The sequence below is a fragment of the Myxine glutinosa genome, chromosome 3 (assembly GCF_964187855.1).
Source record: "Myxine glutinosa chromosome 3, kmMyxGlut1.1, whole genome shotgun sequence".
Classification (NCBI taxonomy): Eukaryota; Metazoa; Chordata; class Myxini; order Myxiniformes; family Myxinidae; genus Myxine; species Myxine glutinosa.
In genome coordinates, this window is record NC_136263.1 from 104431838 (window position 1) to 104446263 (window position 14426).

General features: G+C 39.6%; 1 protein-coding gene across 2 annotated transcripts in view; it reads right to left on the reverse strand.

Annotated features, from left to right (window-relative positions):
* The window catches only part of LOC137423302 (uncharacterized), a 90645-nt gene that overhangs the window by 2618 nt on the left and 73601 nt on the right, over window positions 1–14426 (reverse strand). For both annotated transcript variants that reach the window (XM_078774369.1, XM_078774368.1), the window contains exons 7-11: window positions 10722–10879; window positions 7374–7584; window positions 5602–5686; window positions 5320–5450; window positions 4822–4963 (exon numbers count right to left, since the gene is read on the reverse strand). In XM_078774369.1, coding sequence (XP_078630495.1) covers window positions 4822–4963; window positions 5320–5450; window positions 5602–5686; window positions 7374–7584; window positions 10722–10879 — 727 coding nt within the window. The remainder of the gene's footprint in view (window positions 1–4821; window positions 4964–5319; window positions 5451–5601; window positions 5687–7373; window positions 7585–10721; window positions 10880–14426) is intronic.

A 14426-nucleotide genomic window follows, 5' to 3' on the forward strand; every position in this document is an offset into this window, starting at 1 on the left:
GTTTGGTAAAGATTAAAGTGCAAAACCATCTCCAACTATCCCAGTAATTAATTTACCAGTATCTGCATAAATGCACATAAATTCCGGTGATCACATACATTGCTGGTGTTCTAACAATTTGGCCACAAGTGAAAATTTTAAGCTTTTACAGAAATCCACATTGCTTCAAACAAATGCTACGAATGTGGATCTTTACCCTACACATGTCGCACAAAGAGTCCATCGTTAAGCAACTTGGTCACTTTGTCTGTCTGACAGACAGTCTGTGATCAAGGAACTTTTCTCAAAGAATTTCTCAAAGAACTTTGCCCAAGTGAATCTTTTTCTCAAAGATCATTCCAAAATCGTCAGTTTCTCCAACAAGAGTTGGCAGATGGTTCGGCTCTGGACTGTTACGTTTGACCCATCGACTTCGTGGGTTTGCCATCACGCATGTTATTCAAAGTTCATGAACAAAGCTAATATAGATTGTGCTCAGCAACGCAAAGAGAGAGTTGAGAAGGATCCTTGAAATGTCCTTTTTCTCAAGATGGCGTTGGGTAAGGTGTTCATATAACCTCTATGCCTCCTCACAATTCTATCTCGGAGTTCTGTGGACAGTTCCTTGGACTTCATTGAAGAGTTTGTGGGAAATGCAATGTCAACTGTGGGACCTTGTATAGAGAGGTGCATTTCTTTTTAAATAATGTCCAATCAATTGAATTGGCCACAGGTGGATGAGTGATGATGAATTCAAATGATGAATTGCGAAAGATGATGGGAATATTGCCTGTGATTGATGCTGTGAAGAGGAACAGGTTGAGATGGTTTGGTCATGTGTTGAGGAAGGATGAAAGTGACTGGTTGAGAAGAGTGATGGAAATTAATGTAGAAGGAAGTAGAGGACGGGGAAGACCGAGAAAGACTTGGCTAAAGATGGTGGAAGAAGAAATGCGGGCAAGGGGGTTAACAAGGGGAGATGCAGAAAATAGGGCAAAATGGAGAAGATTGTCATGGGGACCGCAAGGCTAACCCCCGCTCTAGCAGGAAAAATGGCCTTAAAATGCATGTTGTTGTTGTTGTTGTTGTTGTACAGGTGGACTCCAATCAAGTTGTCGAGACATCTCAAGGATGATCAAAGGAAATTGGATGCATCTGAGCTCAATTTTGAGTGTCATAGCAAAGCAGTTGAATACTTATTGACTGAAAACCTTTTGGCTTTAATTGATTTGTAAAAATTTCTTAACAAAAAAACAAACAAAAAAAACAAGACATTATGGGGTATTAAGCATAGATCAGTGACAAAAAGAAAATCTCAATTTACTCCATTTTAAATTCAGGCTGTAACACAACAAAATGTGAAAAACTCAAGGGGTGTGAATACTTTCTGAAGGCACCGTAGATAGCACAGGAGTGCAATAGCCAGCAATACAGTCTTCAGGTTTCCATTAGCCAAAGCAGCCTCTGACATGGCCTGAACAATGCTCATTTATATCACTTTGAAAGCATTTAAATGATCATTTACAAGTTTTATCACCATGCTATATATAATTTGAAAAGGTTATTTGTGTGTTTGTTTGACTGAAATGCACAATATTGTGCAATAGCCAGCAATACAGGCTTCAGCTTTCCATTAGCCAAAGCAGCCTCTGACATGGCCTGAACAATGCTCATTTATATCACTTTGAAAGCATTTAAATGATCATTTACAAGTTTTATCACCATGCCATATATAATTTGAAAAGGTCATTTGTGTGTTTGTTTGACTGAAATGCACAATTGAACTGCTCGATGGAATGAGTTCAAAACTGCTGGTTGTACTCACCGTGTGCCTGGGAAGATTTTAAGGAAAATAATCCACAGCTGGGAGGTGTGGCAGGGTTCGGGAGGGGTGGGGGGGGGGGGGGGGTAATTTAATCTCAGTCATTTGGTGGTGTATGGGTTCTGGGAGGTCATGGGTTCAAACCCCAGGTGAGTCATACTGAAGATTTTTTTGAATGGTATGTGATGCTTCCTTGCTTGATGCTCAGCATTTAAAAGGCTAGAGCACAGAGAATCCACACAGATTGACATCCATGGGGAGGAGGAAATGCCCCACCGAGTGCATTGAGAAAAGTGGCGTCATTGTTGTGGCACTGCTGGTACCCAGAGGATCCCGGAAGTAACGGAACTTCCCCCAAACTCAGTGGCTGTGTTAAGCGTTTGTCTCATTAGTATGTCTATGTGCGTTTGTATATTTACTTTACTTTACTTTACACACACACACACACACACACACACACACACACACACACACACACACACACACACACACACACACACACACACACACACACACACACGCACACACGCACGCACACATTTTGTCCAAAGGCTGTGCAAATAAAAATTTGCTCTATCAAATTAGAGCACGTGAGGGGTGGGAGTGAGGGCTGCATCGAAAGATTTTCCACAAGCTGCATTGTAGGACCTGAACCTTGCTGGACAGACTCATGACACTACATGAACACTCCAGCACCCTTCCTCCCTAAACTTAACCTCCCCTTCCCCCTCCGCCCCCCAGCTTATATAACTTGGCCCGCCAACCCGCCCAGTTGTATGAGGTAAGCATGTCGTTCATATGCAGTCATGGCCAAAAATATTGGCACCCTGGCACATTTTCAAATAATGCACCATTTCTTAAAGAAAATTGTTGAAATTATAAAAAATATTTTGGTATCCACATATGTATTTCTTTGGTTTGCAGTGGAACAAAACAAAAAAAGCTGAAAAAATTACTAAAATCTTGGCTTATTCCACACAGAAATCCTAAAATGGCTCGGACAATATTATTGGCACCTTTTAGAAGTTGTTCCAAATAATTAGATTTCAAGAAGGTGACTTTACTTTACTTTGAAATTGAACTCACCTGTGGCAAGTTGCAGGTGCCTGCAATATAAAAATCACTCATTCGACCAGTTTGAATGGAGAAAAGGAGTCATTGTGCTGTTTTGTGTCACTGTGTATACGGTAATGAGCATGGAAAAAAGAAAGAAAATCAGAGAATTGTCTGAGGTCAGACAAGATTGTAGCCAAGCATGGACAATCTCAAGGCTACAAGTCCATCTCCAGAGACCTTGATGTTCCTGTGTCGACCATACGCAATGTTATCAGGAAGTTTAAGGCCCATTGCACTGTAGCCAACCTCCCTGTACGTGGCCACAAGAGAAAACCTGAAGATTGCAGTGAAGGATTGTTTGAATGGTGGAGAAAGCACCTCGATCAACTGCCAAATAGATTCAAGCTGACCTTCAGGCACACGGTACAACAGTTTCAACTTGCACCATCCGTCGCCAACTCAATGAAAGGGGGTTCTATGGTAGAAGACCCAGGAGGACCCCACTGCTAAGAAAGCCCAACTGGAGTTTTTCCAAAACACACCTGAACAAGCCAAATTCCTTCTGGGAGAATGTCCTGTGGACAGATGAGACCAAATTGGAGCTTTTTGGTAAAGCACATCATCTCTTTGTTTACAGAAAACAAAATGAAGCCTTCAAAGAAAAGAACACCTTCCCTACAGTCAAACATGGAGGAGGTTCAGTGATGTTTTGGGGTTGCTGTGCTGCCTCTGGCACTGGGTGCCTTGAATGTGTGCATGCCATCATGAAATCAGATTACCAAGGCATTTTGGAGCGCAATGTTGAACTCGGTGTCAGAAAGCTGGGTCTTCGTCAAAGGTCATGCAGCAGGACAATGACCTCAAACACACTTCAAAAAGCACCCAGAAATGGTTCAAGACAAAACGCTGGACTGTTCTGAAGTGGCCAGCAATGAGTCCAGATCTAAATCCCAATGAACACCTGTGGGGAGATCTGAAAACAGCAGTTGGGAGAAGGCACCCTTCAAATCTAGGAGAACTGGAGCAGTTTGCACAAGAAGAGTGGGCCAACCTGCCAGTAGAGAGGTGTAGGAAGCTCATTCATGGCTATAGGAAAGCTCATTCATAGCTATAGAAAGCACTTGACTACAGTTATTTTGTCCAAAGGCTGTCAAGTTTAGGGTGTCAATAATTTTGTCAATGCCATTTCTTTTTATTTTCTGATTTAAAAGAACATATTAAGTTCTGAATCAAAAACAAAGGTTCTGTAATATTAACAGTGAAATAAAGAATTGTGGAGACCAAATGCTTCTGTCAATTTCAACTTATTTTCAGGGAAAATTGTGAGTTATTTGAAAAAAGTGCAAGGGGACAATATTTTTGGCCATGACTGTACTCGATCCAAACTGCCTCTTTCGTTCTACAATTATTCCTTTTCTTCATCGCGGAATGAATGAAGGTACCATGACTGTTAAGACTGGATAGGAATACGTGCTAGGACATGTCTGCTCTTTTGTGTCTTTTGACTTTGTTTTTGCTCTAAATACATGCTCTTCTATCTTTGTGAATAAAGACTTGTGAATACTGTGCTTGCTTTGGAAATAAAGAATTGGTAGTGGCGGGATTGCATTTGATACAAGATTGGGAGCCTCGGAGGTGCACGTTTGGCTATGTTGGTGCTGATGATTCGTCAATGAGTGATGAAACTGGTATGGTGGCTGAGGGGGGTGCGGCATTGAGATTCTCATGCATTTACTACTTGTGAATGCCTGCAGCTGTAGAGGAACCCAGGTAGAGTTCGAAGCAGCAAAGGGCTTACCTGAAACCTTTCAGTGAGCATTGCATCTTTTTGTCATTATATTAATATTTCATCTGCTTAAAAAAAAAAATCCATTACAACTGTGCTTGCAAATGACAAGGCCAAATGTGCAAAACAAAAACAACACTGAGTCATAAAAGGGTACACCTATTATAACTGAGTTTACCTTTTGACTTGGCTCAGTTGAATTTGGCAGACAGCTTATGGCGCTTTCAACACGTGCCAAGCGTCCACATATGGACAGCAGCAGGTTCACCACCATGTCAAGGTCTTTCATCAACTGCTTGTATTTCTCAAAGTCGCTCGACCTGGAGATTATCAATGTTTTGGATGAGTTTGCAGCAAAGTAACATAATACTGTGCAAGTGTGTTCCAATTGTAGTGCTTTGTTTCCTCAAATGTAACCAAAAATAAAATAAAGATTGTAGAGGTTAGATAAATATAGTAGAAGCAGCAGCACAACTCAGTTGGTAATATGCTCACAACCGAGGAATGTATAAACAAAGTTTGGAATGGAACAGAAACTATAACTCAACCCTCACCTACAGTGTTCTTTTCCATCACTTTTTGTTGCAAAACATTTTTGGGCTGTTTGAGTTCCACATACAAATGCAAGTGCAATGAGCAAAATGTTTCTTGCATGGAATCTTGATGAGAGACCTACCTGCAGTTCTGATGTACTGCCTTTTCTAACGTCTCCCCAAGCACGCATGCTTCAGATGCTTGGGCTAGCAGCTGACTCTTGTGGCCTTGTAAGTGTTTTACATGTGCCGTTAGATTGGAGATCAGTTCTCTCTGCAAATGTAGTGAATACATTTTCCTGGTAACCAAAATCTTAATCTAATGACTCCATGAGAATGCATTATATAATGCAACGTAGAAAAAAAAATGTGGTGACAGAAAATTAGCACAATAGCAGCATTGCGTACTGAATGTACGACTGTACCTTTAGAGAAGCGAGATTTTCAGTGGTGTCTTTGTTGGAGTCATCCTGTGAAGCATGATCGGCAATTTTGTAGGATTGCATTATGCTGGAACACACCAGCAGTCATTCATCAGAAATCATTGTAAGCATTGGGCACATAGCATTATTTCCAAAGTTCATTCATTTGCAACAGTTATGTATCAACAGTCGTGGGAAGGAGTGGGGTGGGACTCCGGAGGGAGGGGAAGGGGTGGGGTGGGAGTTCTTTTGCGCCTGTTGTTAAGTTTGCCAAATCCTCATTCTATGGCTCTGCCTTCTCTTCCCCTTCTCTCACTCTGCCTTCCCTCCGCTCATGTTGCATTACTTTCCGGTTTAAAAATAAATAGTGTAAAAAAAAAAATATATATATATATGTGGTGTATGTATATATATAATGCCTAAGCCTTTTTGATTAATGACAGTTATATACAAATACACATTCAAATAAATAAATACACAATTGCCAGACATTTGAACACAAATAAATCAAACAATTCCGGAAGCAGTCGAAGCTGGTGGTAAGGCTTCTTCTTCTTCTTCTTGCTGAACGTCATCATACTTAACTCAGAAACGTGATCAACGGCACATTTACCAGCATATATTCAACAAAAAGGTAAAATGATGATTTGACATTTGTGATGGATCCTGATTTGGATGCAATTGCTTTTCCATTATATTTGCCCTCATTTCAAATATGTTAATGTTTCTTTCTCTCTTGAGCAATGCCGGGTACTCCAGCTATAAACACTTTTATACTTTACTCGGGGTACAAATACAAATACAACTTTCTCTGGGGGGTAACATAGGCTATGTGGCCGTGGCCTCATTCGGGGGTGTGGGGAACCGGGAGAGGGGCGTCAATTCTCTATGTAAATGTAACGTGTAGCGCTACCCGGTGATGATGGCAGAGGGTATTACAATTTCCTTTTTTACCTGGGCAACACTGAGGTTAAAGCACTCTTTGCACGGGTAAATTTTTCCTCCTTCTCCCTCCCCCCCCCCCCCCTCCCTCCCTCCCTAAAACGGAAGGGCCTGTAAAAGACATGCGACCCCCCCCCCCCCCCCAAAAGATGTACATGTAGTATATCTCTCCCCTCCCTCTCCCTTCCCTCTCCCTTTCACTCCCATCACTCCCTTCCTCGCCCCTCCCTCTCCTGCCTCCCTCTGCCCCCCCGCCCCGCCAGCAATGCCGGGTACTCCTGCTAGTGTTGATATAAATGTAAAGTAAGCTGAAAAATTGTATTTTAATCAGAGAGCAGAATATATTTTCATAATCAATCTCGTTCACCGTTTAGACAAAGGTGCAGGAGGAAGAAGAATACTTTAACAATGTGATGATACAATCATTATTGTGCAAATGGCAAACTATGGTTCTACTATGGTTTGGCCATGGCTTTTCCAATGGATTCAATGTTGTTTCACTTGACCTATCTTCCAAAGTGAGATACTCATATCATATGTGAAAACATTTTCCAAATGCAAGTTGTTTAGTTGGAGAACTATACATGAGCTGAAAAATGGAAAATTATGATTCTCCTTATTAGGGATAGCAAACATGGGTTTATGAAGAGCACATAATGTACAACTTATTGGAGGTTTTATTGAAGACACCAGTAAACTGGGCAGAAAGTTGCTGGGTAGTGTAGCAGATCTGGTTTACTTATATTTTCAGAAAACGTTTGATTTGTGGTTACTGGTTAAGGTAAAAGTTAGAAGTACATAGACAGGTTTATACATCGGTAAAATCTTCTCACCTTCCTTTTTGAAGACTGTCCATGCTCAGAGAACTAAATTCATAGTTATCAGGAAAAATTTCTGCAACCATTTCTAAAATTCCAATCACACTCTTCTTATTCTCTAGCAGCTCAGCGAAAGAGTCATCAGCAGCTGTCAACTTTATCAGCAAATCCAACATGAAAACATCCTTTGCCGAATGATCACTCTGGTCTTGTATCAATTTATGTTCTGAAAGAAAACAAAGCAAGGCATACGCAAATATAGTTTTTACTAATGCGTCCATGTTACAACCCACCTACAATACCCGAGTTTAAAAATGCATCCTGCTCATAAAAAACGCCATTAATACGACTTCAAATGAAAAAGCATTCAAGTAATTTTAAGAAGAAAGTATAGGAGAGGGTAGGCCCTTGATAATGAATAATAACCTCCTGTAAAGGGCAAGGAATAATAGTCCACCACAATGAGTGGACTAGCATCACCTGTAGACCAGATAAGATGGAGCACAGGATAGTAAGGTGATGAGGATAGTAATGAGATAAAATTCTGAAGATAGTAATGAGCATGTTGGGATTTTACCAATAGTATAATCCAATAATCACATGGCTGTTCCAAACAGAACATGACTTCTGAAGTTTTAAATCAGAATCCAAAATACTGTAGCTTTTTTTTTTTCTTTTTCTTTTTTTGTATACTGAATCGAGGCTCGTGAAAGAGCTGACATTTACTTCACAAACAAATCAACCAGACAAACAAAATATATAAAAAGAGGGAGCGGAAGACAAGAGAATGGGAAGCACACAAACACTTGAGAGCACACAACATTTAAGAGCAGGGAGATGTGTGGGAGGGAGAGGGCTTGGGGGGAGGAGGCGTGGGAAGGGGAGGGGGGGGGGGGAGTGGGAGAAGTATAAAACACAAGGACACCAAGGACTTCCAGGACAGAAGTTAGTATTTCAAAAAGTGGAATTGGGGTGAAATTATCGGGGATAGAAAAGATCAAGGTTTTGGATGGGGGAAGATAAGAGATGGTGGTGAACAGCTGTTTTAAAGACCTGGAGGGTGGAGTGGGATTGAAGAGAGTGAGGGAGTTTGTTCCAGAGGCGGGAGAAAAGAGGAATGAAGGAGTGAAGGTGAGCAGAGAGTCTTGATTTTGGCAGTTTAACCATAAGAGGGTTGCAGGCAGATCTTGTGCGACCTGTAGGAATATTTGCGGGACAGAGCCCAGAGAGAGCTGAGGGGGCAAGGCCAGAGAGGAGTCGGTAGAACTGCAGCTGAAGCTGAAGCTGCATTTGAATTCACAACCATTAGGATCCGACTAATAAAGTATTCTCACCAAAAAGCCACCACTGTACTCAGTTTTAATACCTGGAGACAAAAAATTGAAATAATGGCAGAATTTCTTTGTCGATATTACTGGGTCAGTCCAAGAGCGTTAGTCAAAAGTTTTGAAAGATAACCCATCCTGATCCCAATGTGTATCGATCGCTTGTCTCAACATCAGTAATCTTTGAGATAAGAATGTACTTGATTACATACAAGTTGGGTAGTAACTCTACCGATGTTAATTATTTCGAGATTGCAATGCATGAAGAATGCAAAGAGGTTTATGCCAATAATGACTTCAAATGAAAAAGCATACGAGTAATTTTAAGTAGAAAGTACAGGAGAAGGTAGGCCCTTGGTAACGAATAATAACCTCCTGTAAAGGGAAAGGAAGAGTCCACCACAATAAAAGAAAATACGTATACACACATATACACACAAGTGTCTCAAGAGACAGGCATGTAAACCCATACACACAGGCATGTAAAGCGAAAAACTATGCTTCTGCAGCAATTGCTCTTCCAATGGATTTGACTTAAATATCCCGTACATGCGAAGGGAAAAGCGGGATCAAGCATTTGGTTCACTTCTGTGTGCCTGTCCTTCTGTCCACAAACGTTAGTTTATGATTGAGGAACAACTTGATTTCAAATGAATGTTATATTTTGTACACAAATTGGAACATGAATAGGAAAACAAACCTGTAGTTTGGCAGTACTTTGGCTCTGAATTTGTCCCGATCACAAATGCACAGAGGAGAGAGATACCTTTTTACGGCATAGCCGTAAGGCAAAGGCATAGGGCAAAGCAGTCGAGAACAATGCTTGTCCGTCCGTATGTATGTTTGTATGTATGTCCCCTCATACGTATACCAATCAGAGCTGAGGATCTGGTCACATGACAGGGTGATGTGATTATGTCTGATGTCATTAGGGCGTACAGCAGCTGACTCCACACTCCGGCATTTTGATTCCCATGTCGTTCAGGCTGAACGCCATGCTCGAACCTGAACAGCCATGCTCAAACCTATCATCGAACCTGTCATATATTACAATCGCCGTGCTCTACCTTTACATTTCTCATTCAGTGTGAAACACAAACAAACCAATTGTTAAAATGATCTTCAAATATCGAACACATAGACATTACAGATCTTCCAACGACACAGTACGTATAGGCCTTAGGCTTCATGCCTTCATGCCTCACCTTCAGACCACTTTGGACAAATTAGCCCAGGTTTCTTAATACAGTACTACAGTAGTGTTGTTTTCATAATAATGATAATAGCGTTAATACCAATAATATAGTAAATATAATCGTAACACTACAATCTCTGTCATTATTGCAAAGTTTCTAGATTGAAGCGGTGTATGGTTCATGAATCAATGAAAAGCGGTGTGCGGTACAAATAACGCGAAAGTAAGGAATTAGCCTCGGTTTTTTTTTAGTAATATCATTTAAATAATAATGGTAACATAACGTTAATATTATAGTAAATATAATCGTAACACTAATCCCTTCGTAGTGACTGCAAAGTTACTTCCAAAGTCACTTCTTCTGTTACCCAAAACAAGTAGCCCTGCACTGCAGTTTTGTGACGTTTGTTTTAATTAATGTTTCGTTTTGGTGACATTTTGGTGATGGATGCATTTCTGTTTGTAAAGGTTTTACAAAAGACTATTTCACATAGTGCATTAATAAAGACGTTACAATGAAAGCGCATGCACAATGTAAATTCTCAAACTTCTGAATTACAGGCAGGTTGTTGTTATTCTTGGACTCCTAAAGTCCTTCTGATCCAATGATTAATGCAAGGCCTGACACTGATTATGGTATTAAACAAATCAAACAATTAAATAAATCTTGAAAAGCTGAAAAGTTACACTTTTCACACACACAAAAACCAGGAAGCTGTCATTTAATTCTTAAATTATTATTCCTTTCCCTCTAAAATGGCATTAAAAACTTGAATATTGCATAACAGAAAAATGCTTTCCTTCATTTGGAGATCAAAGTGGACCTTGATTTATTTAAGTTACCTTGGCCATTTTGCATTGATGGTTCAGAAAGGAGTGCTGTGTCATGTCTTGTGTTCAAAGGTGACAATTGATTGCAAGAAATAATTTCCCCTCCATTCTCTGGTAAAGCTTCTGCTCTTTTCCCCTTCATCTCCACTTCTTCTCCAAAGTTGGCTTCCCTGCAAGTTGAAGCAAACAACTCTTGAATGTTAACACAACACTGTCTGCGAGATAAAATGCTGAATTTTCAAACTCTGTTTCGGCACACGATGAAGCGTCAAAAAGTATGAGATGGAAACATGGCAAACGCACGCACACACGCACACACATACACACACATTTTTTTGAGCAGTGATTCAATGCGGCATTGAACAGTTTCAAAAAACATGGTTAAAAAAGTGGAAAGGCTCTGTGACAGTGTGAGACAGACAGCTGTAACGTTACGTTACATCACAAGCTGCATCTCCAGTGCCGTTGAATGACACGGGTGCTGGAACTACCCTCCCCCACTCCCACTGATAATTTTTGTGATACCTTTTCACAACATCACAACAATTCAACCAAATAGTTTTCATTTCTCTGCCTACTTGCAAGTTGCTCTTTACTTCCCTCTACTCTCTACTCCTGCTCATCCATTCCATTGCTAATTTCGTTCACATATGTATTGCCTCATTGGCCCCACATGAGTGTGTTGCCTTCCAACCTTAGTCACCTTGCCCACGCCTGGATATTTTGTTAGGGAAGGGGAGGGGTAGGAAAAAACAAAACAAGTGCAGATACATTCAAAGTAAACCACCCCCATGCCAAATAAATAAATAACATCCTCTAGCGCGGCATTGCCGGGGCGCCTGGCAATAGTGCCATGCAGCACATAGAGACTGTATTGGGAGGGAGAGGTGTACAATAATTGATTAATTAATTGCATAGTTAAAATCAATCAATAATAATGATAAAATATTTTCTTAATCAATTGGCTAATAGCATACCTAAACCACCAGTGCTTCATCCGAAGCTGTAACTTTTTGAAAATTAAATAAGGCATTAATCGAAAGAATTTAATAATTAATTGATTAATTAATAAATAATTAATCGATTAATTGATTAATCAATAAATCAAAAATATCCTTTATAGCCACATCACATGGTCATTGTCATGTCCAAATATCAGCTTCCTAGCTCAAAAGGTGCCTGAGATATTTCCCAGATGAGAAAGAAAATAAATAAATGATTAATAATGAAAATAAATAAATAAAAATCATAAAATAATGAAAATAATTAATCAATTGGCCAACAGAATACCTAAATCACCACCATTTCATCCGAATCTGTAACTTCAAAAACAATTGCGTCATTAATGGAAGAATTAAATAATTAATCGATTAATTGATGAATCAAAAATAGCCTTTACAGCCAAATCACTTGGTCATTGTCATGTCCAAATATCATCTTCCTAGCTCAAAAGGTGCCTGAGATATTGCCCAGAAGAGAAAGGAAATAAGGAAGTACTTAATTAATTGATAATAATTAAGTAACTCATCAATTAATTGACTAATCAAAAAACCAAAAATATCGTTTGTGCCAAAGCACTTGCTCACTATTGTGCCGAAATTTCAGCTTCCAAGCTCAAAGGATGGCTGAGATATCGCCCGGACAAACAAACAAACAAGAAAACAAACAAGAAAGAAGCAGGAGTGAAAACTGAGTACTCTCTTTCAGCGCGCATCATTTCCGGGCCCCCTTCAGTACCGGCAATGATGTTATGCAGCGCCTGGAGATGGCATAGGAAAGGAACAGTGTACAACAAAGTACAGATACATTCAAAGTACACTGCCACAATGCCAAATAAATAAATATCCTCCAGCGCGGCATTGCCAGGGCGCCTGTGGCGCCCGGCAATACCGCCGTGCAGCTCATAGAGACTGTATTGGGAGGGAGAGATGTATAATAATTGATTAATTGCATAAGTAAATCAATAAATAATGATCATAAAATATTTTCTTAATCAATTGGCTAATAGCATACCTAAACCACCAGTGTTTCATCCCAAGCTGTAACTATTTGAAAATTAATTAAATAAGTCATTAATTGAAAGAAAGAAAAATTAATTAATCAATAAATAATTAATAAATTACATGATTAATCAATAAATTAAAAATATCCTTTAGAGCCACATCACTTGGTCACAGTCATGTACAAATATCAGCTTCCTCACTCAAAAGGTGCCTGAGATATTGCCCAAATGAGAAAGAAAATAAATAAATAATCATAAAATAATTAAATAATTTATCAATTGGCTAATAGAATACCTAAACCACCAGTTTCATCCGAATGTAAGTTTAAATTTTTTTAAATGAAGTCATTAATTGAATAATTAAATAACTAATCGATTAATTGATTAATCAATCAATCCAAAATAGCCTTTACAGCCAAATCACTTGGTCATTGTCATGTCCAAATATCAGCGTCCTCGCTCAAAAGGTGCCTGAGATATTGCCCATTGCCCAGATGAGAAAGTAAATAAATAAGTACATGATTAATCGATAATAATTAAATAACTAATCAATTAATTGATTAATCAAAAAACAAAAAAAAATCGTTTTTGCCAAAGCACTTGCTCACTATTGTGCCAAATTTTCAGCTTCCTAGCTCAAAGGATGGCTGAGATATCGCCTGGACAAACAAACAAAGAAAATAAGAAAGAAAACGGAGTGAAAACCGAGTACAGTGAACCCTCGTTTATCGCGGGGGTTACGTTCCAGAACCCCCCGCGATAAACGAAAATCCGCGAAGTAGCGACCATATTTTTTTTTTTTTTTAATATATATTTTAAAGCATTATGAACTCCCCACACTCTTATTAACCTTTCCCATACTCTTATAAACACTTCCTATACTCTTAAACACTTTTTACACTCTTAAACATACGTAATTTTAACAACATATAAAATTCTAATGGGTACTCACCATTGAAGATACTGTAGCTACCCATGGGTTCCCCAAGCAAGACCAGCATCAGAATCTCCTTGCTCCAGCCGGTGACGTCACCGGCGGGGATTCCCGGCGCGAGAGTGGCTGGTCACGTGACCGCTAAAGCGTGCCGCGCTTTGCGGGTATAATCAGCTACACCTGTTGATCACGTGACCACCGATTCACCGAAGCACGCCACGCTTGAGAGGCGTGGCTTTCGGTTTCTGGTTGTGCTTTATAATGCAGCCCGATAAATGGGCTTTTCAGTGTTCCCGAGTTGGTTTTGAGAATAAATATCTTCTCGGACGAGTTTGTGTCTTGCCCGTCATTTCGTCCGTATCAAGCAAGAGCCCCGGCTCTTCAATACTACAACTTGCGTGATGAAGATGATGATGAATTAGCTGTGCAGTACTGATGACGATGAAGGTGATGACGATGATGAATGTACTGGCGTTTTCCATACGCACGACTCTTTGTCTACCCTTCTACTGTACACTATGTACAGTATTTTATTTCTTGTAATATGTTTTAAATACTGTATTTTTCTTATTTCTTTACGTTTTTTAATTTTTTAGGCTAGAAAATGCTTATTTTACCACAAAAATATTTAAAATAATAGTATATAAAAATACATTTATACCGCAAAATCCCGCGATATAGCGAAAAATCCGCGATATAATTTTACATATACTAGCGAGAAAAAACCGCGATGTACCGAATCCGCGAAAAGTGAACCGCGATATAGCGAGGGATGACTGTA